Consider the following 20,912-nt stretch of genomic DNA (forward strand, 5'->3'; position numbering starts at 1 on the left):
TCGATGAATCCCGGCTTTGAACCCCATTAGCGTCTCAGAAGTTATCACTCACGGCCGACTATGCTCCATGCGTCCAAGGTTTGAACCATCCCCCTTCAACCCACGAATCATCTCTCTCATATTCCCCCGACGTCCACCTTACCTAGCCACAATGGTCTGAGCTCAATCTCCCTTCGGGACTAGTTACCTGCCTAGTCTATGAAGTATCGTGAGGCACGGCAATCGTAGGTAACTAAATGCCTCTCCTTTTGTTGCGCTGCGGACCGCGGATTTTGCTGCCCGATGCTCGAGGAGGCGCAGTGTTACCGTTACCGTTGCCCTTTCCAAGGTTCTTTCAGGTTCTGAGTGGCTTTGTTCATTCTCACATCGAGATTCTCCGGAGTAGAATCGGCCGGTGTCCAATCATCATGATGGCTGGGATAACTGCGCCATTTTGAGAAGGAGTTGGTTGCCTCCTTTAAGTTTCAACTTCATGTGTCTTACTTTGACCAGGTTGAATAGAGCGCTACTCAGCGCCTAGAGGCTCGAGGGTCAAGTGAATGCGCTGGCTTCCTTGCTTTGACGATGGAATCAAGGCAAAGTTTGGTTGTTGCTGCTCGCTACTGCAGGGATCGTGAGGGGTATTGTTTGGGGTCACTGACTTACCCCTCCATCCTCGATATTGATTTCACCTTCAACCTGTGTATACAAACAACAAGGCACCCAGGATAAACGTACATCAGGCTTCATGTTTGTTTACCTAGCCACACGAAAGACTCATGGGAGTTATGGAGACTCATGAGTTATGACCCACTGCGGACCTCTATAGTCCATACCAACTATCTATGCACGACATCCATGGACCATGGACGCAACTTCAGGTCAGAAAGTGATTACAAGCAGAATCACCCCGCGATCTCCATAGAATCTTCGTGACATTTTTCTTACAAGCCCTGAACATAATCCTAGGCACAGCAGCGCAGCAACCCAGAGCTCACCTCCTTGTCGCTCAAGACAGGCTAATGCATGGCCCCGACGAGGGATCGTCAGGTACATGAGATGCGGTTGGATCTATATAGATAGTCCGTCGCAGTCCGTCAGCGACCGCTGAAAACGGCCGGTTACCACCCGCTTGATAATCCGTAGCAAGTTTAGAGTAGGGTCAACTTTGAGGGGTTCTGTTTGAAGAATATATTTAAAGTACCTGGTCTATAGTATTTCCCGAGAAGGTTGAGTAGGTAGTATTCTATTCTAGCTTGATTGAAAAGAATGAGCTCCAGATACTAATACGCCGGCCCCGGCCCCGTCTAGAACGGAACCTTCGGCTTCAGTTCTGTTTTAATCGGTTATTTATAGGCTTGGCCTGGTAGAAGTTAGGTAGGTACATACCTGTCAAGCAATGTCATACCTTACGAGATATATCAATATCATCATTTTGCCTCTACGGCTGGCGAGACCATAAAAGACGGATATCCACCTAGGTATAAAGGGTACAGAGTACAGACATGGCGTATACAGTTTCTACAGAGGACATTGGACAGAGAATGTCTGCGTACCTAGTACCTTGCCTACCCATGAATACCTTTGTAGTTTCTTATGTGTGACTACTTACCTAGGTAGGTACCAAGGTTTTCTATATCCAATCCCATGATGTCCACCGCTAATATATGGAAGGCAGCATGATGTTCGCACCGAACCTGTCTCAATAATCTTTTCTGAGAGGGTGCATTCTACTTCCCACCTTACACTCCGCTTGCTGTTATTGATAGGTACTCAAACGGAACCATGGCCGAGCCACCAGAAAGTAGACGGGAACACTTACTACCTACCCACCTACCTAGTGGCAGGCTTCGCCATGGGTATTGATGTATACCTATTACCTACCTAGTAAAGGTACTTGCCTCGATCCAACAGATATTTTAGTAAGCAAGACCTCAACGCAGCCGGAGCTGCTGAAGCGTCCGAAGATTCAAAAGGGAAGTTGCGACGGAATGCAGCCTGGTCGCGCCTTCCCTGCAAACAGGGATACCAATTAGGAAGGAACGACCGCTGGCCGATACCTACTAGACAGGAAGGTGCGACGGAGCTGGATCCCAGTGGGTGATGAGGGAAGAAGCGACAGGGCCGGGAAAGCGATGCAGCTGGCTTGTTGAGACGTACGAATTCGACGACTACCTACCTAGGTACCCACGTTGGTCCCTATCTGTTGTGCTGTCCACTGCATGTACTGCAATCATTTTAATAAGCAAAGATCAGTCGAGTCCCTCACCACTGTAGATGAGACAGAGAAGTCCAGGCCGCAGCAGCGCTGATGGAGAAAAATGGAGAATCTATCGGGTTGAACTGCATGGCGGATTGAAAAGTAAGTTGCGCAGAGAGTGTATAAGGATATCTAAATACCTACTACCTGGGTAGCATGAGCTTGCTCTGCCATCTATTCGTTCCCGGTCTAGCCTCTGGATCGTTTGCTTGGGACGTCGACAGATATACTTACCCATCTACCTTGACAGTAACTAGATATTATGATCTACACCCGGCCCCGTAAGTTCCAGACAACAATAATGGGTCCAATGGCTGTGAGCACGAAAAGGATCGGAGTCGTTCACGGGTGAAAGAAAACGACTTATATCCCGCTCAGCCAGCCAAGTATAAGCCGCCTAGAACCCCAGCCGCTCAAGCATTTTCCCAAGCTGTTTTTCGCACTGGGCCCTATACTTGACAATGACCTCCTCGCTCTGCATCCCCAAAATATCCTCATTGTTCAACCGCCAAGGCAAGATCATTCTCAGGATCGCATCGACATCCGCAGCCTTGTCAATGCCCGTTATTGCTCTGGGCCGCTTGACACGTGCCTCTTCCAGCGCGTCTTCCCACTGTATCTCGTCCTCTGTGGATTCCGGTAGAGGTGACGGGAAACCGTGGAGTTCTGCTTCACGCAGCGCCAATTCTTCAGTATCTTCGTTGCCGGACCAGCCGCGAAATTGGCCGCCTGCACCGTCAAACGAGCGCAGAAATTCGTAGGAGAGGTGGAGGATGCATGCGAAATCGTAGTCTAGGAGGGCTATTATGCGCCTTGTGGTGGGGTCGTAGAGAAGGCTACTAAGACCTGGTTGGAGACAATTAGATAATTAAGAAAATAACTTAGGAGGCCCCTCGGAATCCGCGAGTTGCGACTCACTGAAATCTGCATGGATGATGGTCATTTCTTCATTTGAGCTTAAGGACTCAAATTGTGCTGGAAGCCCACGCTCAAGAAAGGTGTCTAGACGCTCTCGAATGTCGTTTGCGCGCCAGCCTTGAATATGTGAATTAGCGTCTGCTTTTTGGAGTGCTACTGCCAGTCGGCTTTTGAAGGAGTCTTCGAATGACGACCATGGCCCCGCTCCTACGCTCATCATCGCGGTACTCACGACGTGACCTTTTCCGTCAAAGGTCACACCGCCGAAGGCCAGATCCTGGGGGAGTTAGTACTCCTGTAGCGCCTTGAGTAATGCAGTCATTTGCGCAAAAGCGCCTGCTTTCTCTCCATGACTCATGTCCCCGAATACCTCATCTAACGATGTACCAGGCATGAATTCCTGTAGAATTCATCCCTGCAACATTCCCTTGTTTCATGCTGCACTCCCGCATCCATAAACAGAGGGCACAACATCGGGGTCGAAGCTAGCGAGTGCTTTAGAAGCAAGTGAAATGATAGCGACTTCAGTTTCCACCCGGATATCATGGTTCATCCCCTCTGCCTGCGGGTTGGTCAGACGAATTATGAAATTTTTCGTGCCGGGGGAATGGCAGCGCTGCCGGGTTGGAGCTCCCCATCGTCATTTGCGCCGGCCGTTTCTCGGGATTTGTGGTCTGGGGTAAGTGGCAGCGGGAGCGGTGCGGGGAGCGAGACGCGGTACACGAGATTGTTGTACTTGAACGGACACTCGGGGTCGTACTGGATTGGGACTATGGAGGCATCTTCCTGCAAAGCTCATTAGTTGACCCCGTCAGCTACTGCGGGCTCGCATATTAAACAGATGACATTTGACAGACGTTGAGTGTGCATGCGCGTGCATACCTGGAAACGAAATTTGTTGTGGAGCAGGTGCTGGATAAAAGCAAGCCGCCTCGTATTTGGTATTGTTGTGGGTCGTCCCCGCCATTTCGATTCACTTCTGCAGTTGAGCGCTTGACTCAGGTCGCCTGACTGAACTGGAGAAAGATGTGGGACTCGTCATTTCCGAAACAGGGAATATAGACGTTGGAGCTGGATTTCTGAGCTGGAGGCTGAACCCCAAGTTCCCAACGTCAAACTCGCGGTGGGATGATAGACCGCTATTCCTTTGAGCCCTTGGCATCCTGGCTTCGAGCATTGTTGATCAGCGTGTTGCTAGAAGTCCAATCTCTTTTTTCTCCTTAGTGGTCTTAAGTGTTTGTGCGTGCAACAGAAAAATTCTAGAAACAGACCGTATCTGAGAGCGAGCTAATTGCGGCAGTTTGTTTACCGACGGGACCTAGCATGATGTAATTGTTCAAGAAAACGCTCAGAGTGCTTGCCCGCGGGCAACCACGTACTTAGCAGGACTAAAATATCTAGTTCTTAGTAGTGCCGTCTGTTATTGGCAGTAATGTCTGTGAACACCCACTGCTGTACTCAGAGAGACTTCACTTTGGATGCTTGGGCAGAGGAAAGAAATCTCGACAACATACTGTAACTCGTGCTCACTCTGGGATGATTGAGGCAGACTGGCAATAATCGAGATTGATGTCCTCTAACACTCAAAACACCGCAGAGTATGCAGAGCCCTGAGACTGATCTATCCCGGAATATCCCCAACCCCCATACCCCAAGTCCCCGTCCCGAAATATCGGCGCCTCTCCGATACCACCGAGTCATCCGTGTCCACAGCCCACTGTCCACAGAACTCCTTTCGCATCCCGAGTCGCCGATGACAACCTTCCACCGAGTGCTCAGACCGGTATTCCGGTCATCGGGCATACATCGGGAATATTCTCATGATATCATTGCCTCCTGCGCTGAGCCAAGCGAACTTAGTACTATAGAACACCAGTCTCCAAATGCCTTGGCACCATACAGCCACCGACGCATAGGCACCGTCACGCAACTCTACCGCGACAAGAACACCCATGGCTTTGTGGCTGCTGCTTGATAGGACGGAGGTCAAGCCACAAGCGCATATAGCGTTGACGTCGTGCAAAAGGAATGGTCGAAGCCGCAAGATGCTTGTGAGCTAGGCGCACGGGCTTGGGACGGGACAAGCCTTGTTGTCCCGGGGTTCGGATGAGCTCTGAATCCTGCAGGACCAAGCCAAGTAGACCATGCCAAATGGTACATACTCGTCCTCATAGTATCATGGAGACATCGGATGAAATGCCATATTGGACATGGTCATGAAATACCTCGTGACGCGACAATTATCGCAGGAGCCAATTAAGCAAACTCAGGAATATGGGGCATAACAAGCGGCATTAGGCGACAAGATCCAGCTTGATTTCTGCAAGCGTACTCTGTAACTAGTCAGGTCGCAGTTGTTTTCCCCGGTTGCGGCTGTTGCACTTACCAAATGGAATGGGCGGCTAAATGGGTTGCGCGGGTTATCCTCCCCGCCAAAACGGTTGATTCCATATCCGGCCCTCTGAATTTGATCGCCTTGCTAATGCGCGTCATTGCTCGACGAGTTTGCGCCCCGGAGATGAGTATCTTTGGAGAAGGTGTTCGTGCTACTACTAGCACCGGTCAGCAATAACGTTGTCGATTATGCCTAAGCGCGAGATAATCCCTGTCAAGCTGGAGAGCGACCTCGGACAGGCAAAGTCGGGGTATTGCCGAGGGGAACCCTACTCTCCTCACTAATGCACTCCACACCCCACAATTTCCCAGTCTCCCAGTCTCCCAGCTTTCCTATGGAGTCGGCCTCGTGCCGGCTCTACCATGGTCTTCCCAAGTCAGGCCACTTTGTCGCTGATCAATGTCACCAAGGAGACAACCAACTCCATCCTGGGTGAACATCGGCTAAACTTCTCGCCAAAAAATCACCATTCTTGGTAGTTCTAACCGCCAGCTTCCCCAGCACCGGCGATAGTGTTCGTTTTCATTCGTCTCGCCCTCCACGTTTCCGCATTTGCTCCGTCCCCCATACCCCACAATGGAATGGGTTGGGGACATTGCTCGGTAATGGCGTTGTGAATAGGATGGGGTTCCTGGAGAGCTTCCATGGAATGACCTCATGTGTCGGGCTGAGGCCCGAGTCTCCGTACACGGAAGCGAGAAATGCACCCCGAGAAACTGTAGCATCGGCTTCCCAGGTTTGGGTCGTAGCTGCCGAAATAAACTATAAGTAGCTGTGGTCGATCACTCGTAGAATACCTTTTTTTTTTCTTCAACAGCCTCCAAGCTTGGACAACAGTGCAGCTCGGAACATGACAACAATGGCTAGCACATCACAACTTCTCGTCTGGGGCCTGTTGGCAGCCACTGGCGTCAACGGTCAGAACTTTGGCGGTGGCTCTCGTGGTGAAGATGCCTTCAGCTGGGTCCAGCCCAAGAACACAACGATCCTTGGATCATATGGACACTCACCTGCTGTCTACCCTTCACGTAAGCTTCCCTTTTCCGTCCATGGCCGATCAATCCCAAAAGCTGACTATGAACTTTGACAATAGCAAATGCGACTGGATCTGGTGGCTGGGAGGAAGCCCTTGAGCTGGCTAAGGACTTTGTTGCTGAGTTGACGATTGAGGAAAAGGCAGACATGGTCACCGGTCAAGCCGGACCTTGCGTTGGAAACATTGTCGCCATTCCTCGCCTGAACTTCACCGGTCTCTGTTTGCAAGACGGCCCGCTGGCTATCCGTGTAGCAGACTATGCGAGCGTCTTCTCTGCCGGTGTCACCGCCGCCGCCTCTTGGGACCGTGAGATCCTGTACGCCCGTGGCTATGCCATGGGTCAGGAATTCAAGGCCAAGGGTGCTCACGTTGTTCTTGGTCCTGTTGCTGGCCCTATGGGCCGCTCCGCCTATTCCGGCCGTAACTGGGAAGGCTTCGCTGCTGACCCTTACCTCACTGGTGTTGCCATGGAGGAGACTATCCAAGGTCACCAGGATGCCGGTGTGCAGGCTTGCGCAAAGCACTTTATCGGTAATGAGCAGGAGACTCAGCGTAACCCTACTTTCGTTGAAGGCGGTTACCTCGGTGAAGTTGACCAGGAAGCCGTCTCCTCCAACATCGATGACCGAACCATCCACGAACTCTACCTGTGGCCCTTTGCCAACGCTGTCCGTGCTAAGGCAGCCTCCATTATGTGTTCATACCAACGCCTCAATGGTTCTTATGGATGTGCCAACTCCAAGGTCCTCAACGGACTGCTGAAGGAAGAGCTTGGCTTCCAGGGCTATGTCATGTCTGACTGGGGTGCCACCCACGTTGGTGTTGCTGGTATCGAGGCTGGGCAGGACATGGATATGCCCGGTGGTCTCGGCTCGTACGGACAGACCTTCAATGTTGGAAGCTTCTTCGGTGGAAATGTGACCAAGGCCGTGAACAACGGAACCCTTGACGTGACTCGTGTTGATGATATGATCATCCGTATCATGACCCCATACTTCTTCTTGGGCCAGGACAATGACTTCCCCAGCGTCGACCCGTCCGGAGCTTACTACAACGACTTCTCCCCTCGATCCACCTGGTCCCGTCACTACAACCTCACTGGCGAGGCGAGCCGTGACGTCCGTGGTGACCACGGTGAGCTCATCCGCAAGCAGGCTGCCGAGTCGACCGTTCTCCTCAAGAACAAGAACCACGCCCTTCCCTTGAAGGCACCCAAGAGCATTGCTGTGTTTGGTAACGATGCAGGTGAGCTGACAAACGGCCCACTCAACAAGGTAGCCTATGAAAACGGTGTCATTGGTGCTGGTGGTGGCTCCGGAACTGGCCGCTTCACATACCTCGTTTCTCCCCTGTCAGCTATCCAAGCCCGTGCTAAGAAGGAGGGCACAAAGTTGGTTCAAGCATGGCTCAACAACACCCAGATTGTGACTTCTGATGTCCAGGCCGACCTCCTCTGGAACCCCGTTCCCCCAGCTGCCTGCCTTGTCTTTGTTAAGACCTGGGCTGAGGAGGGCGCTGACCGTGAGCACTTGAAGCTCGACTACAACGGCACCGAGGTCGTTGAGAACGTTGCCTCGTTCTGTAACAACACCATCGTCGTCAGCCACTCCTCTGGTATCAACGTGCTCCCCTTCGCCAGCCACCCCAACGTCACTGCCATTCTCGCCGCCCACTTCCCCGGTGAAGAGGCCGGAAACTCCATTGTCGATGTCCTGTATGGCGATGTAAACCCCTCTGGTCGTCTTCCATACACCATTGCCCGCAACAGCAGCGACTACAATGCCCCTCCCACCACAGACATCACCACCGACGGCGTCGATGACTGGCAATCGTACTTTGACGAGAAGCTCGAGATCGACTACCGCTACTTCGACGCCCACAACATCCCCGTCCAGTACGAGTTCGGCTTCGGTCTGTCGTACACCACCTTCAACATCTCCAACATCGCCGCCACCCCTGTCGTCGACGAAATCACCTCCGAGCCCAGCACCGACCAGTCCATCCAGCCAGGCGGTAACCCTGCCCTCTGGGAAACCATCTACAATGTCACCGTCTCAGTCGCCAACACCGGCGATGTCGAGGGCGCCACCGTGCCCCAGCTGTATGTCACCTTCCCTGACAGTGCGCCCGAGGGCACACCCGTCAAGCAGCTCCGCGGCTTCGAGAAGGTCACCTTGACTCCCGGCGAGTCCAAGAAGGTCTCTTTCGAGCTTATGCGCCGTGACCTTAGCTATTGGGACATCATCTCGCAGCAGTGGCTCATCCCCGAGGGCGAGTTCACGATCCGTGTCGGCTTCAGCAGCAGGAATCTGAAGGAGGTGGCTAAGATCACTCCTGTCGAGAGCCAATAGAATTGTGCTTGAAGGATGCATTTTGCATGCAATTGGACAAAATGATTGATGAAGAAATGTCTCTCCCAATTTTTGTACAGAGTATAGTATAGTCTTGCATGGATAATAGAATCTCTAATATTTTTCCCACTATCAATATTTTTGGACCCTGACCGGAGTTATATTCGATTTAGAACATTCTATCATCGTTAACTCCGTACTCTGTGGATCAACACTTGGAACCATAAGCATTTAGCGTGATCATCAAAAGGCATAAGTAAGCTGCTTACATGCGTATTGCCTTGGTGCCCTACCACAATTCACTGATAACCAGCGCTGTGGGCCGAAGTGGGGTGAATTAGCCAGTTCGGTCCATTTGTTGGTCGCTTGCTTGAGGACCTGGAGGGGGTCCGGTAGATACAGCGGTACTGCGGTTCCTATCACTCCGATTATCCGGACTAGGTGGACTGGAGATGCTGCCAATTGCCAATTGCCATCGATGATGCCATCGCAGTTCATTTGGGGCTCGAAGCACCTAATGGGACCAACGCGCGGAGTATAAAGTCTTGCTTGGCGCCGCGGGGTTGTTGGAGGTTACTTAGGTCTATTCTCCAACCCTGCCATACTTGTCTGGCGACTTCATTGACGAGTCTACTATTAACTTTATATCTTCCGGCTATACTTATATATATTCGAAGAAAGATATCCATAATTCATCATGCCTAAGGTCCTTCTATCAGGTATGTTATCTCACTTCTACCCCTCTAGTCTAGATGACCTAGGAGGCCGGTAGATACCTCGGCAGCGACCATGCCCATGGACGACACTCTAACGCAACATAACAGGAGGCAGCGGCTTCATCGCCGCTCACGTCCTCGATCAGCTGTTGGAGCGCGGGTGAGTACCCTACCTTACCTTCCAATACCCTCCACGTCCAACTATATATAACCTTGTGATGGCAGGGCTGACCGACTCCACTTTCATCCAGCTTCGACGTCGTCACGACCGTTCGATCCACAGAAAAAGGCGATAAAATCCTCTCCGCGCACCCGGATACACCGAAGGAGAAACTCTCTTATGTGATTGTCAAGGATATTGCGCAGGATGGTGCTTTCGATGAGGTCCGCAACAACCCATACTTACCTTTACTGCCGCCTTGGGAGTACGCTAATCAGTCGGCTACATCATAGGCTGTCAAATCGGACCCTCCATTCGACTACGTCCTGCACACGGCGTCGCCTTTCCATTTTAATGTTCAGGATCCTGTGAAGGATTTCTTGGACCCAGCTATTAAGGGGACTACGGGTATTTTGAAGGCTATAAAGGCTAACGCGCCCTCTGTTAAGAGAGTGGTGATCACTTCTTCTTTTGCGTCGATTGTCAATGCGAAGAAGCATGAGAAGGTCTACAGCGAGGCGAACTGGAACCCTGTGACCTGGGAAGAGGGACTGGACTCTTCTGCCACTTACCGAGCTAGCAAGGTAAGTTACGAGCTTCCAGCCTCTGTAGGAATGGCCAGCTAACAAAGCCCTTACCAGACCCTAGCCGAAAAAGCCGCCTGGGACTTCATCGAGCAAGAAAAGCCCAACTTCGACCTCGCAACAATCAACCCACCCCTCGTCCTCGGGCCGGTCGTGCACTACCTCACCTCCCTCGACGCAATCAACACCTCAAACGCCCGCATCAGCGGGCTAGTCCGCGGCTTCAATAAAGAGAGTATCCCGCCCACAGGCACATTTCTGTGGGTGGACGTGCGCGACGTCGCGCTCGCTCATATCCGCGCCATTGAAGTCGCTGACGCCGGCGCGAAGCGGTACTTCGTTACGGCGGGCCACTATGCGAACAAGGACATTGTGGATATTATTCGCGATGCGTATCCTGAGCTTGATGATCGATTGCCGCCTAAGGGTGCGGAGAGTGATATTCCGAGCGATGTGTATGGGTATGATAATTCGAGGTCGATTCAGATTTTGGGACTCAAGTATCGCTCTTTGAAGGAGTCTGTTGTTGATACTGTTAAGTCGTTGTTGGAGAATGGGGCTTAGAGTTGGGTTAGTTAGATAACATTTAAAACAGACGAGGAATAGAGGATGTTTGCTCTATTGGTAATTCAATTGAGTAGTCGAATCGTTCGTAGACCATGGCCTGCAGGTCGCAAAACACACCCGGAGATTGCGGTGTTGTTTACCGGTAATCTGTTTCTGCCAACTTGTTGAACTAAGAGCGCAAAACTTGGTACATATTATATTCCTGGAGTATCCTCGAAGCGGCACCTAAATTTCATTTTGCTGTGAGATTTGCAACCTGCGGGCCATGGTCTGTAGGTAATGAACTGTTTGTAAATGGGCCGTGTGGACTCTAGGTATGGCCGGGGAAACTGCACTTTGTGCAGCTACCGTCACCCGTAGATTCCATCGCAACTCCGAAACCAACTTTTCTCCCGCGTGTACAACAGGCAATCGGAGCATTCAAAGTCAATCAACATGGCGGCAGCCAGGCTATCCCCTACAGCAAACCTGCTGCGGAAGTCCCGAGTATTCGCACTTCCGCAAGCACTTTCTCCCTTCGAAAATGTCGCCTATACGAACCACGCCGAATCCGATACCGCTACCCTCCCTCACCCTACCCGAGCGTCCATCGTCACACCGGCTTCGTCACTATCGCGAGGCGATTGGGGTTTGAAGAGGCCATTGCCTGCCAAGTCGACTTCTATGAAGTCTTCTAAACCCGTTGTGCGAGTTCTTGAAATGGATTCCTTCGAGCATGTCACCGACTTCGAATCCGCGGCCGACCACACCGTGACCCTCGAGAAGTTCCAGGACCTGCATATGCCCATTTCGCTCCCTGAGCAAGTCAACTTTGGCGCGCACATTATTCCCCGACACCAAAGTCCCTTTGAGAGCAGAGTTGATAACACTGAGGTTCGCGAAAAGGACCAGACGCCGGAGACCATGCAATTCAGACACACCGGGCCCTGGCTTGCTGGGTTGTCGCAGGCGGAGTTCGACGCTTTCGTCAAGAAGGTCCAGAAGGGTAAGCCGGAGCTCATGCAGAAGCTCCGACAGCGCTTCACCGAGAAGCGGACTCTGGGGATGAAGAAGGAGGCACAGGATTCAGGGAAGGATCTCGAAAACCTGCCTCTCCCCACGGAGCAGGAGTTCCAGACATGGCTGAGGACGCTGCGTGCAGACCCAGAACAACTCGGACCTGTCGTGTTTGAGCTGTTGGATCTTCCTGCTGCCCCCATGGTGCCGGGTGACCGGGTCGGTACAACGTACTACCACTCTCCCCCCTCAAAGATGCCCGTACCGGAATACGCGACCATTGGACCCCCCACGACGCATCCCTCCGCTGGTCTCTCCTACGCACGATCCCACGCTTCAATTTACAACCACCCCGTGTACGGTCCCCAGAGCTCCCAACGCCCCGTCGAGGCACGCATTCTCCGGCCCAGAGGCAAAGTCAGGGGCAGACCCGGTCGTGCTGTCGGTGGTATCGCCGGTATTGCCTTCGAGGACCTCAGCGCCTCAGGCTTCGTCGAGCACAGAGCACCCCCCGGCATGCTGTCCTTCGACGGCAGCATCCCCGGCGGTGGAAAATACCACGTCACGCCCATCCGGGCCTCCATCAACACAACCGGCCGTATCAACATCGTGGCCGCCCGACCTACAGAGGGCACAAAGACGGCTTTCGGCATTCAAGAACACCAGAAGAACACTGGCGGTACCTCAACGAGATATGCTTCGATTGACCTGCAGCGTGCTGGCCTTCGGTCTGTGCCTAGACTTGATCGGGCCCGCACTGTCCAGCCTGCCGAGGGTGTTGCTGAGAGGTCGCGGCAACCGCGTGATCAGGTCGGTAGTGTTGTAGATAGACTTAGGAAGATGATCTAAATATGGTGGAGGTTCCGATTTCAGCATTGTGTATTTTACTGCCCAGATTCCTACTGATTGTCTCGATTACTGTACAAATAGCTTGAGGGTTCAATATAAAGCATAAATTTTCTCGTTAACTTGTTTTTCAATGTACGTCAGAGGAGAGGAATTATCATAATCCAATTAGATACTCCAATATCACTTCACTCCAGACCGCAGTCCGACCCTGAACATGTCTAAAGGTAGATTGTAGCCTCAGGCATCAATCTAGCTAATGCACTAACTAGTTAAAGCGCAGAATCCTACCAAGAAGCCCTCAATCACGTGGGCGGTAAACTAGGGCAAGGGCAACACCACCACCCGAGTCCCGACCAGACTGACACACTCAAATTCTCAGCAACCAGCTCGCAAACCGTCAATCAACCAGCCAGCCAACAACCGCCAAAATGGGTCGCGTCAGGACTAAGGTGAGATACTGAACGCCTTCAAGCCGTTAAGGCGATTAATCGCGTATTCAGAATAATATACTAATATGGGATTTTTTGCTGTATAGACCGTTAAGAGATCTGCCAAGGTCGTCATCGAGCGTTACTACCCCAAGCTCACCCTCGACTTCGAGACCAACAAGCGTGTCTGCGATGAGATCGCTATCATTCCCTCCAAGCGTCTTCGCAACAAGGTTGGTGCAATTACTTTTGGAAGAGGGAAGTGAAGGGAAGAAGGAAAGCGCTAATTTTGGATCTGTTAGATCGCTGGTTACACCACCCACCTCATGAAGCGTATCCAGCGTGGCCCTGTCCGCGGTATCTCCTTCAAGCTCCAGGAGGAGGAGCGCGAGCGCAAGGACCAGTACGTCCCTGAGATCTCTGCTCTCGACGTCTCCCAGACCGAGTCCGGCCAGCTCGATGTCGACACCGACACCAAGGACCTCCTTAAGAGCCTCGGCGTAAGTTACACCAGAAATCACATATCTCACCAAACCTCAATCACCTCAATGCTAATTTGAATTTCCAGTTTGACAACCTCAAGGTCAACGTCGTCGCTGTCACCCAGCAGCAGCCCGAGCGCCCCCGCCGCTTCCGCGCTTAGAGGACTCGCCCTAACGATCTCGAAAAAAGTTAATGATCTGATCTGGTCTGTCCGGCCGTGTTTTTATTATCCATTATAGTCCCCTGGCTGCTGGCGTGCCGGCTGTTTTGATTCGGTTCCCGGGTACTGGGTTGGGGTTAGGAACAGCATATGAGAAATGAAACATGGTTGCTGCTGAGAAAGGTGTCGCTGATTCCGAAAGGATGAGGCTTGATTGCCAATATTTTCTCCCTCTTTTGAGGTCTTCTGCTTGCTTTTGCAGGTGGGAGATGCGTAGTGCTACCTTCTTGGTCTTGAGGCTGGATTCTCAATGGGTTGGCGAATTCGGTACTAGGTTCACGGAGTCGATTTCATCGATTACTGATCTGGGAGGAATTTGTCCTAGTGGCCCTGAACTCTTGTGAAAGGTATGTATGCCGTGCCTAAATTATATTTGGGTATCTGCCTGTAGAACGCCTCAAGTAAAACAAGTCTGCCAAGTCAGATCTAAAGTAGTCGTCAACATCATCACTGTTCCTGTGGCATATATCCTTCAATAGAGCCACCCTTCTCGTCACCAGGCCGCATCTCTGGCGAAGTGACATGACTATCGAAGTTTAAGTTCTCTTTGATCTGAACATCAACCCTTCCTTCCCGAAGAGCAGGGTTTTGGTCGCCACGCTCCATGGCGAGTTCCCGCGAGCGATCAGTGTCGTTGACCGACAACTTCATAATATCATCCGCAACTGCATTGGGCTCTGGTGTTGTGTCCATGTGCAAGTTATCTAGCTGACCAAGAACTTCCTTGACGCTCGCTGGATCCCTCATTGCGCTCTTTCCCTTTGCTGCTCGGCCCTCCTCTAGCAATTCGAGTTGCTTTCCTCGTAGATCGTCACCTCGTCGTTCCCAAACGGGGTCTGCCGCAAGTTGAACTCGAATATACATTGCACGTTCTGCACAAGCATCCGAGCACCACATCTCGTACTTCTCTCGTGGCACAATGTTCATATCCCGTCCACGGCCGCCAGGTCCACTTCCTCTGGCGCCCCATGTTACTCGAAATCCACCCCTCGCGTTATCCTTGCGGTGTTCGCGAGGACAAAGACCATAACCACAAAGGCCTTCAATATTTCGTTCTTGAATGAGATTGTCGTAGTCGGCTGGCTGGAAAGGCACTAGAGCGGACTTGAATTTGCGGGCGTCTTCCGCGGAAGGGGCGGCAGGATCGGCGGACGGTGTAGACGGGATAGTGAGGAGTTCAAGGATGCGATCGAGGATCAAGTCCTGGGCGTCTTTCTGCGCTTGAATGCGATGAGCATGGTGTAAAGCGATCGCTAAATGACGGGGGTCTGTCTCTGGTTTGGAAGGCTTCTGCTTGGGCTTCAGTGGCGAGCGCCGGGCGTTGCTGGATCTTGATTTAGGCGGGCTGGTGTTATTTGATTGTCGGGCGGATGCAGCGTGAATCGACGGGAGGGACGTCTTTAAGACAGAATTATCGGAAGACATGGTTGCGCTTGTTAGGACTCAGAAGTGTGTCGCAGGGGATGTATGTAAAAAAGTAGAGTCTGGGTGGAGGTTGGGCGGCCTTGGGACGGCTCACGGCAGGCACAAAGAATGATCGGGTCGGCAGAAGGCGAAACCCCGGATTCCCAAGCTGTAGAAGCTCACATCATGACGACGAGGCACGCCATGAAACAAACACCCAACTCTCCGACAGCTCGGCCTGCACCCAGCCTGTTACACCACGTTTTCCTTCTCCGACAATCGTGGCAGTGTGCTTGACTCCTTCATTTCTGCCTGCTCCCACTCCGTCATTATTAGCCGCCGATCGTGCCGTTGGTGGAGCAGAACAGGCGGTACTCTTTCCTCGCTCTGCCTCTGCCTCTGCCTCGCTCTCACTCCAAGTCCAACCCTCCTGCCACTCCTTGTCCCGTTGTTATCGTCGCTGTTTTTAACACCCCCCTTGGCGTCTGCCCTGGATTCCGATCGTGTGGCACTTGTTGATTGCCCTGGGTTAATTTCTGTAAGTAATCGCATGCTTCCTGCTCCCGATCACATTTCCACCTCTCACATCCACACACCAACCCCACGACGCAGCCCATACCTACCCGACATACGTCAACCCCCCCCGTCTGACACTACATTCCTCCTATCTCTTTGATCGCCCACGAACCTCCCCTCTTGCATATGCTCGCTCCCCATCCGATCTATTCTAAAAGTACAATCCGCTAAACCTCATGCTGCTTTTGTTTTCTAGTTGCGTTGTTTAAGCCACCCCTCCACTTAGCTCCATCGCGGTCCGCACCTCCCCTGTACCAACTTCCTCGGTGCGAGGGCCGGCTTCCCCAATGTCTAGCACGCCGTTCACGGTCAAGGCGGTTTTCGAGTATGCGTCAAGCCACGAAGATGATCTGAATTTCGCCATCGGCCAGATCATAACAGTGACTGCTGTGGAGGACGATGAATGGTATTTTGGCGAATACTTTGACGAGTCGGGAAGCAAGGTAGAGGGCATTTTCCCCAAGAACTTCGTGGAGAAATATGAGCCTCCTGCTCCTCCGCGGCCGTCACGTCCAAGCAGGCCGAAGAAAGAGCCAGAGCCTGTTGTATCTCCTCCCGAGCCTGCCCCGGTCGAATCGCCAGTAGCAGAGACTCGCGCGCCTGAGCCCGAAGAGGAGGTAGCTCCCCCACCACCAGAGACGAGAGCTGTGCCTCCGCCTCCTCAATCGCCTCCTGCCGCTGCCGTACAGTTGCCGATTCTCGAGTCTGCACCACCCAAGCCAGCTGCTGCTCCTGCACCCGCGCCTCCCCCTGCGGCTGTTCCTACTCCTCCTCCTGTTCAGAGCCCCACGGAAGAGCTCAGAGAACCGCCCGCGCCCAAGCTTGCATCGAAGCCCCCTCCTCCAGCTGTAGCAGAAAAGCCCACTGGATCTTCGTTCAGGGATCGGATTGCCGCGTTCAACAAACCGGCTGCACCGCCAATTGCGCCGTTCAAACCTAGTGGCTACTCCTCCCAGTCGTTCATCAAGAAGCCGTTTGTTGCACCACCCCCTAGCAAGAATGCATATGTTCCGCCGCCCCGCGAGGCACCATCTGTCGCAACCTACAAGCGGGAGGAAGACCCCGAAATCCGGGACCGACCAGCACCCGAGCCTCCTGTATCTGAGAGCCGACCCGTGCCGACTGAGAGTACCGACGAAGGCGCAGAAGACCAGCCTAAGCCAACAAGTTTGAAGGAACGTATCGCGCTCCTGCAAAAGCAGCAGATGGAACAAGCTGCCCGTCAAGCCGAAGCTGCTCAGAAGAAAGAAAAGCCCAAGCGTCCCGCGAAGAAGCGCACAGAGACACAGGAGGAGGGTATACCTACCGCCGAACAAGAACCAGAAGACCTTGAGTCTCTAGAAGCTGCTCGTGATCACAGTGTGGAAACATTGAAGGCTGGAGGCGCTCCTGCTGCCCAGTCTCCTGTTCAACATCCAGCGATTCAAGACCTGACGAGCGATACAAATGATGCGGATGACTCGGCTGCAGCAGATACCGAGGATGCTGATGAGACGTCTACTGGACGGGAAGACTTAGAGGAGCGTGCTCGCGCTCCTGCCCGACGCGAACCTCCGGCCCAGAAACCAGCAGAAGAGCATGAGGGCAAGACAAGTGAAGATGTTGCCAAGGATGCGTCAGACGAGGGGGAAGAAGAGGAAGAGGAAGAGGTTGACCCGGAGGTGAAGCGTAAGATGGAACTTCGAGAGAGAATGGCCAAGATGAGTGGTGGAATGGGCATGATGGGCTTCTTCGGTCCTCCTGGCGGGATTGCTCCTGGAGGTGCTTCCCGAAAGCCAAAGGCTCCCGCCGAACCCGCAGCGGACTCCGGTGAAGCAGAAGCTGCCCCAGCTCCTAGTGCACCCCCGGTCCCTGTCATGGCTCTTCCTGGTATGAACGCTGTAAAATCACCGTTGGCTTCTCCAAGTTTTGAGAAGGAGGAAGAGCCTCGGTCCATTGATGCCCCGGCTGGAGCTTCCAAGATTGCGGATTCTCCTGCGGATGAGTATGAGGAAGCGCCGCCTCGTCGATCAATTGACAGGCCAGTGTCTTCTCCTCGTGCCGGTACGTACCACTTTACCAATTTGCTCTGCATACAGACGCCTAACAATCTTGTCTAGAACGCCCGGTTCCTCCTCCGCTCCCTCCCATGGATACCCGCCCTACTCCGTCTTCAAGTACGACTGATCTGCCGTCTTCTCCCCCACCGGTTCCAGGTGGTAAGTACTAGAAGCCCCATCTTCTCAATTTATAACTAAGACAAAGAGTAGGCCGACCTATCCCCCCTCCTCCGCCAGTGAGAAGCCCTACATCAGGCGGGGAAGACTCTGATGATGAGCTCTCTGTCCACGCCAAACTCGCTTCCGTCACGGGTCAGCAACCTATGGAGCCAGCACCTCCAGTGCCGGATCATCTCGACTCTCGTCGCTCTTCAACATATGAGGTCACTTCGCCTAAGTCCCCAACTCTCGCTTCCGAGAAGAGACTCAGTCGACCTCCTCCCCCCGTTCCGACGAATCCTCCAGTTCCCGCCCAGTCCCGGCCTCCACCTCCACCTCCGCCTGAGGCTATGCGACGTAGGTCAACTGCCGATAGCAGGGCCAGTATTTCACAGCCCAGACAAGCTGGAGAGGATGTCGAGGGTGAAGTGACAGAGTATGATGGTGACTATGACACCGATATCGCGTCGGGGGCGAAACACAAGGACGCATTGAAAGCACATGGGCGTGACTCCAGTCTCGATGAAGGCACTGCAACCGACGACCAGTCACTTCAATCCCCCCGCAGCCCACAGGAGACCCGTCCTCCCCCGCTCCCTCCTACTCTTCCCCGAGCAGTCCCACCGCCTCCTCCCTCGCAACCACCAAGGAGTGCTGGTAGAGCTTCCATAGATGCACCCAGCGCTCCTCCGCCACCGCCGCCTCAGAGAGAGCCATCCTATGGTGCCGATGATGAGTATGACCCTTACCGCTACACGGCTCCGCAACATGGGCTGCCTGCCCCAAAGGCAGCGCCAGTGCCAACAGGACGACCAAACATCCCGCCCCCTCCGCCTCCACCTGTTGAGCCGCAAGATGAATCGGATGACCTGTACGACGCATCTCCTGTACATGCACCTCCTGAAGTTGCGGCTCCACCACCCCCGCCCAGTCAACCACCAGCAGCAATTCCACCGCGAACTCCCGGAAGCAATCGCGCCTCTTTGGATATTCCGAGGGCTCAGCCTTCCGTGCGGAGGTCTATGGATGTGAGCCGCCCGTCTATCGACCAGGGCTATATCGCCATGGAATTGGACCTGGCTGAGAGCACTCTGTGGTGGGCCCAGCCAAACGTGCCACCTCCATCTCTTCAAGGCCGCCCGGACATTCTCCTCGAGTTTGAAGAATCCAGTTCCTCCAAGCGAGGCGGAAAGACTACGGTCACCAAGGATGTTTACGTTCTGTTCCGCGATTACTCCCAAACTGTCATCACTGTAAACTATGACGCTCGCAACCCGGCTGATGCAGTGTTGGAGCAACGCCATGAGCAGCCTCCTCTGCCGCCCCGTCAGGACCAACTCGAGAATGCGCATGTCCAAGTGGGCAACCGCATCACAGAGGGCGTGAATGCCATCCAGAACACAACTGTTGCCGATGGTACACCATTCGGGCTTGTCAAACACACCCTGGACCCCTTGTCAGATGCCCTTCGTCCTGTTGGCAACCGCGCCTATGGTGCCTTGGTCTACTCTAACATGGCTAATGCCTCTGTACAACAAAATGACGAGATTCGCGCTGGTGATATTGTGAGCTTCCGCAATGCCCGCTTCCAAGGCCACCGCGGCACGATGCACCAGAAATACAGTGCCGAGGTTGGTAAACCTGACCACGTCGCTATTGTTGTGGATTGGGACGGAACGAAGAAGAAGATCCGCGCCTGGGAACAGGGTCGCGAGAGCAAAAAGGTCAAGATGGAGAGCTTCAAGCTCAATGATCTGCGTAGCGGCGAGTGCAAGGTCTGGCGAGTGATGCCCCGCAGCTGGGTCGGATGGGATAATTAAGGAGATGGAATGAACACCTAATAATGCTTGATGATCTTGACGTGGGATGAGCTTTCCATTCCAACCCCACGATGACCCCTTGTTTATTGATTTACTTCTGTCAACCGAGGCTCGACCTCGATTCACCCCCTCACTCCTGCTACAATATGAACCGAGCACCTCTTCGAAGGATAGATGATTCGTTTCTGGTACATCTTATTTCCGCTTTCGCATGGTACATGGACTGGTTAATACTGTACGACTTGCACCTCAGCCTCAACTTCAACCCCGCTGCATGTCCTTGTTACCTTGTTGTCTGTTACACGATCGCCTTCGATCTTTCTGTCGGATATAGCATCTGTTCCATGTACCTATTGACAGTGTCGTTTTCGCCGAAGTACTTACTTATGTAGCCTTGTCTGGTAATATAGCTTCTTTCGTTAATATTTTATAGCTTGTGCCTGATTAATATTGTAGAAGTTTCCACAGACGATGATAATGGAAAACAAGTACAATTTTTTCCAATTATATCCCTGCTGGGTTTTATTGCGCTTTATAAACTGTTTGTATCGGAGATGCCTGGCACGGTGAGATGTGTGCAACACAATAAATGACAAAGAAAAGCTAACATTGCAATCAACCAGCCTGCCGGTTGCTTTGCCTTGAGGAAGGAAAAAAGCTTGATACGCATGTTGACGAATAACTCGAGTTGACCAGCCTGCCCTTGACTGAAATAAAAAGTACCTAAACCTTCGCACTTCCACTCCTCCGAAATTTAGATTGTTGTTTTGTAGGACTATCGCACCTCTCAACAAACATAGCAATGGAATCCAATAAAGTAGTTGATGCACTCGTCATAGGGTTCGGAAACCTATCTGGGTGACCTTGTCCCGAAGGTCAACCGCAGCGCCAGTGTTTGACACAAACAAGATGCTGCCTCTCGGTGAAAGAAGAAATCATTGCAGAGCTCTGTGCATCCGTGAGCAATCAAAC

At 52.8% G+C, this 20,912-nt stretch overlaps 6 protein-coding genes across 6 annotated transcripts; 4 read left to right on the forward strand and 2 right to left on the reverse strand.

The window, feature by feature from the left end:
* Positions 1-2,636: 2,636 nt before the first annotated feature.
* Positions 2,637-3,551, reverse strand: BDV14DRAFT_199703 (uncharacterized protein; the record flags this gene model as incomplete). The annotated part of the gene is made up of 3 exons (XM_073773340.1): positions 2,637-3,085; positions 3,158-3,434; positions 3,528-3,551. 3 exons carry the CDS (start codon positions 3,549-3,551, stop codon positions 2,637-2,639), a joined length of 750 nt encoding a protein of 249 aa, XP_073628570.1.
* Positions 3,552-6,411: 2,860 nt separating this feature from the next.
* On the forward strand, positions 6,412-8,939 carry BDV14DRAFT_199704 (beta-glucosidase; the record flags this gene model as incomplete). Its single annotated transcript, XM_073773341.1, has 2 exons — positions 6,412-6,580; positions 6,646-8,939. The coding sequence occupies 2 exons, from the start codon at positions 6,412-6,414 to the stop codon at positions 8,937-8,939; spliced, it is 2,463 nt and encodes an 820-aa protein (XP_073628571.1).
* A 697-nt stretch (positions 8,940-9,636) lies between these two features.
* BDV14DRAFT_189442 (bifunctional aldehyde reductase/mitochondrial ribosomal small-subunit protein Mrp51) lies at positions 9,637-12,811 on the forward strand (the record flags this gene model as incomplete). Its single annotated transcript, XM_073771197.1, has 6 exons — positions 9,637-9,658; positions 9,764-9,815; positions 9,907-10,039; positions 10,109-10,399; positions 10,457-10,944; positions 11,374-12,811. The coding sequence occupies 6 exons, from the start codon at positions 9,637-9,639 to the stop codon at positions 12,809-12,811; spliced, it is 2,424 nt and encodes an 807-aa protein (XP_073628572.1).
* A 374-nt stretch (positions 12,812-13,185) lies between these two features.
* On the forward strand, positions 13,186-14,103 carry BDV14DRAFT_172368 (40S ribosomal eS17 domain-containing protein). Its single transcript, XM_073768576.1, has 4 exons — positions 13,186-13,260; positions 13,347-13,472; positions 13,542-13,739; positions 13,808-14,103. The coding sequence occupies exons 1-4, from the start codon at positions 13,240-13,242 to the stop codon at positions 13,880-13,882; spliced, it is 420 nt and encodes a 139-aa protein (XP_073628573.1). The 5' UTR covers positions 13,186-13,239; the 3' UTR covers positions 13,883-14,103.
* BDV14DRAFT_172369 (Rtr1/RPAP2 family protein phosphatase) lies at positions 14,104-15,451 on the reverse strand. Its single transcript, XM_073768577.1, has one exon. The coding sequence runs from the start codon at positions 15,365-15,367 to the stop codon at positions 14,390-14,392; it is 978 nt and encodes a 325-aa protein (XP_073628574.1). The 5' UTR covers positions 15,368-15,451; the 3' UTR covers positions 14,104-14,389.
* A 603-nt stretch (positions 15,452-16,054) lies between these two features.
* On the forward strand, positions 16,055-20,089 carry BDV14DRAFT_53388 (SH3 domain protein). The gene is made up of 3 exons (XM_073776976.1): positions 16,055-17,965; positions 18,022-18,120; positions 18,172-20,089. Exons 1-3 carry the CDS (start codon positions 16,210-16,212, stop codon positions 19,938-19,940), a joined length of 3,624 nt encoding a protein of 1,207 aa, XP_073628575.1. The 5' UTR covers positions 16,055-16,209; the 3' UTR covers positions 19,941-20,089.
* Positions 20,090-20,912: the final 823 nt, after the last annotated feature.

This window comes from Aspergillus stella-maris (genome assembly GCF_047715825.1).
Source record: "Aspergillus stella-maris strain CBS 113639 unplaced genomic scaffold BDV14scaffold_24, whole genome shotgun sequence".
Lineage (NCBI taxonomy): Eukaryota > Fungi > Ascomycota > Eurotiomycetes > Eurotiales > Aspergillaceae > Aspergillus > Aspergillus stella-maris.

Bases quoted from the DNA above. Each gene is read 5' to 3' on its own strand.
- BDV14DRAFT_172368 (XM_073768576.1), top strand. From the start codon at position 13,240: ATGGGTCGCGTCAGGACTAAG. The intron at 13,261-13,346 runs GTGAGATACTGA...TTTGCTGTATAG, and splicing joins TGGGTCGCGTCAGGACTAAG to ACCGTTAAGAGATCTGCCAA. The intron at 13,740-13,807 runs GTAAGTTACACC...TTGAATTTCCAG, and splicing joins ACCTCCTTAAGAGCCTCGGC to TTTGACAACCTCAAGGTCAA.
- BDV14DRAFT_53388 (XM_073776976.1), top strand. From the start codon at position 16,210: ATGTCTAGCACGCCGTTCACGGTCAAGGCGGTTTTCGAGTATGCGTCA. The intron at 17,966-18,021 runs GTACGTACCACT...AATCTTGTCTAG, and splicing joins AGTGTCTTCTCCTCGTGCCG to AACGCCCGGTTCCTCCTCCG. The intron at 18,121-18,171 runs GTAAGTACTAGA...GACAAAGAGTAG, and splicing joins TCCCCCACCGGTTCCAGGTG to GCCGACCTATCCCCCCTCCT.
- BDV14DRAFT_172369 (XM_073768577.1), bottom strand. From the start codon at position 15,367: ATGTCTTCCGATAATTCTGTCTTAAAGACGTCCCTCCCGTCGATTCAC.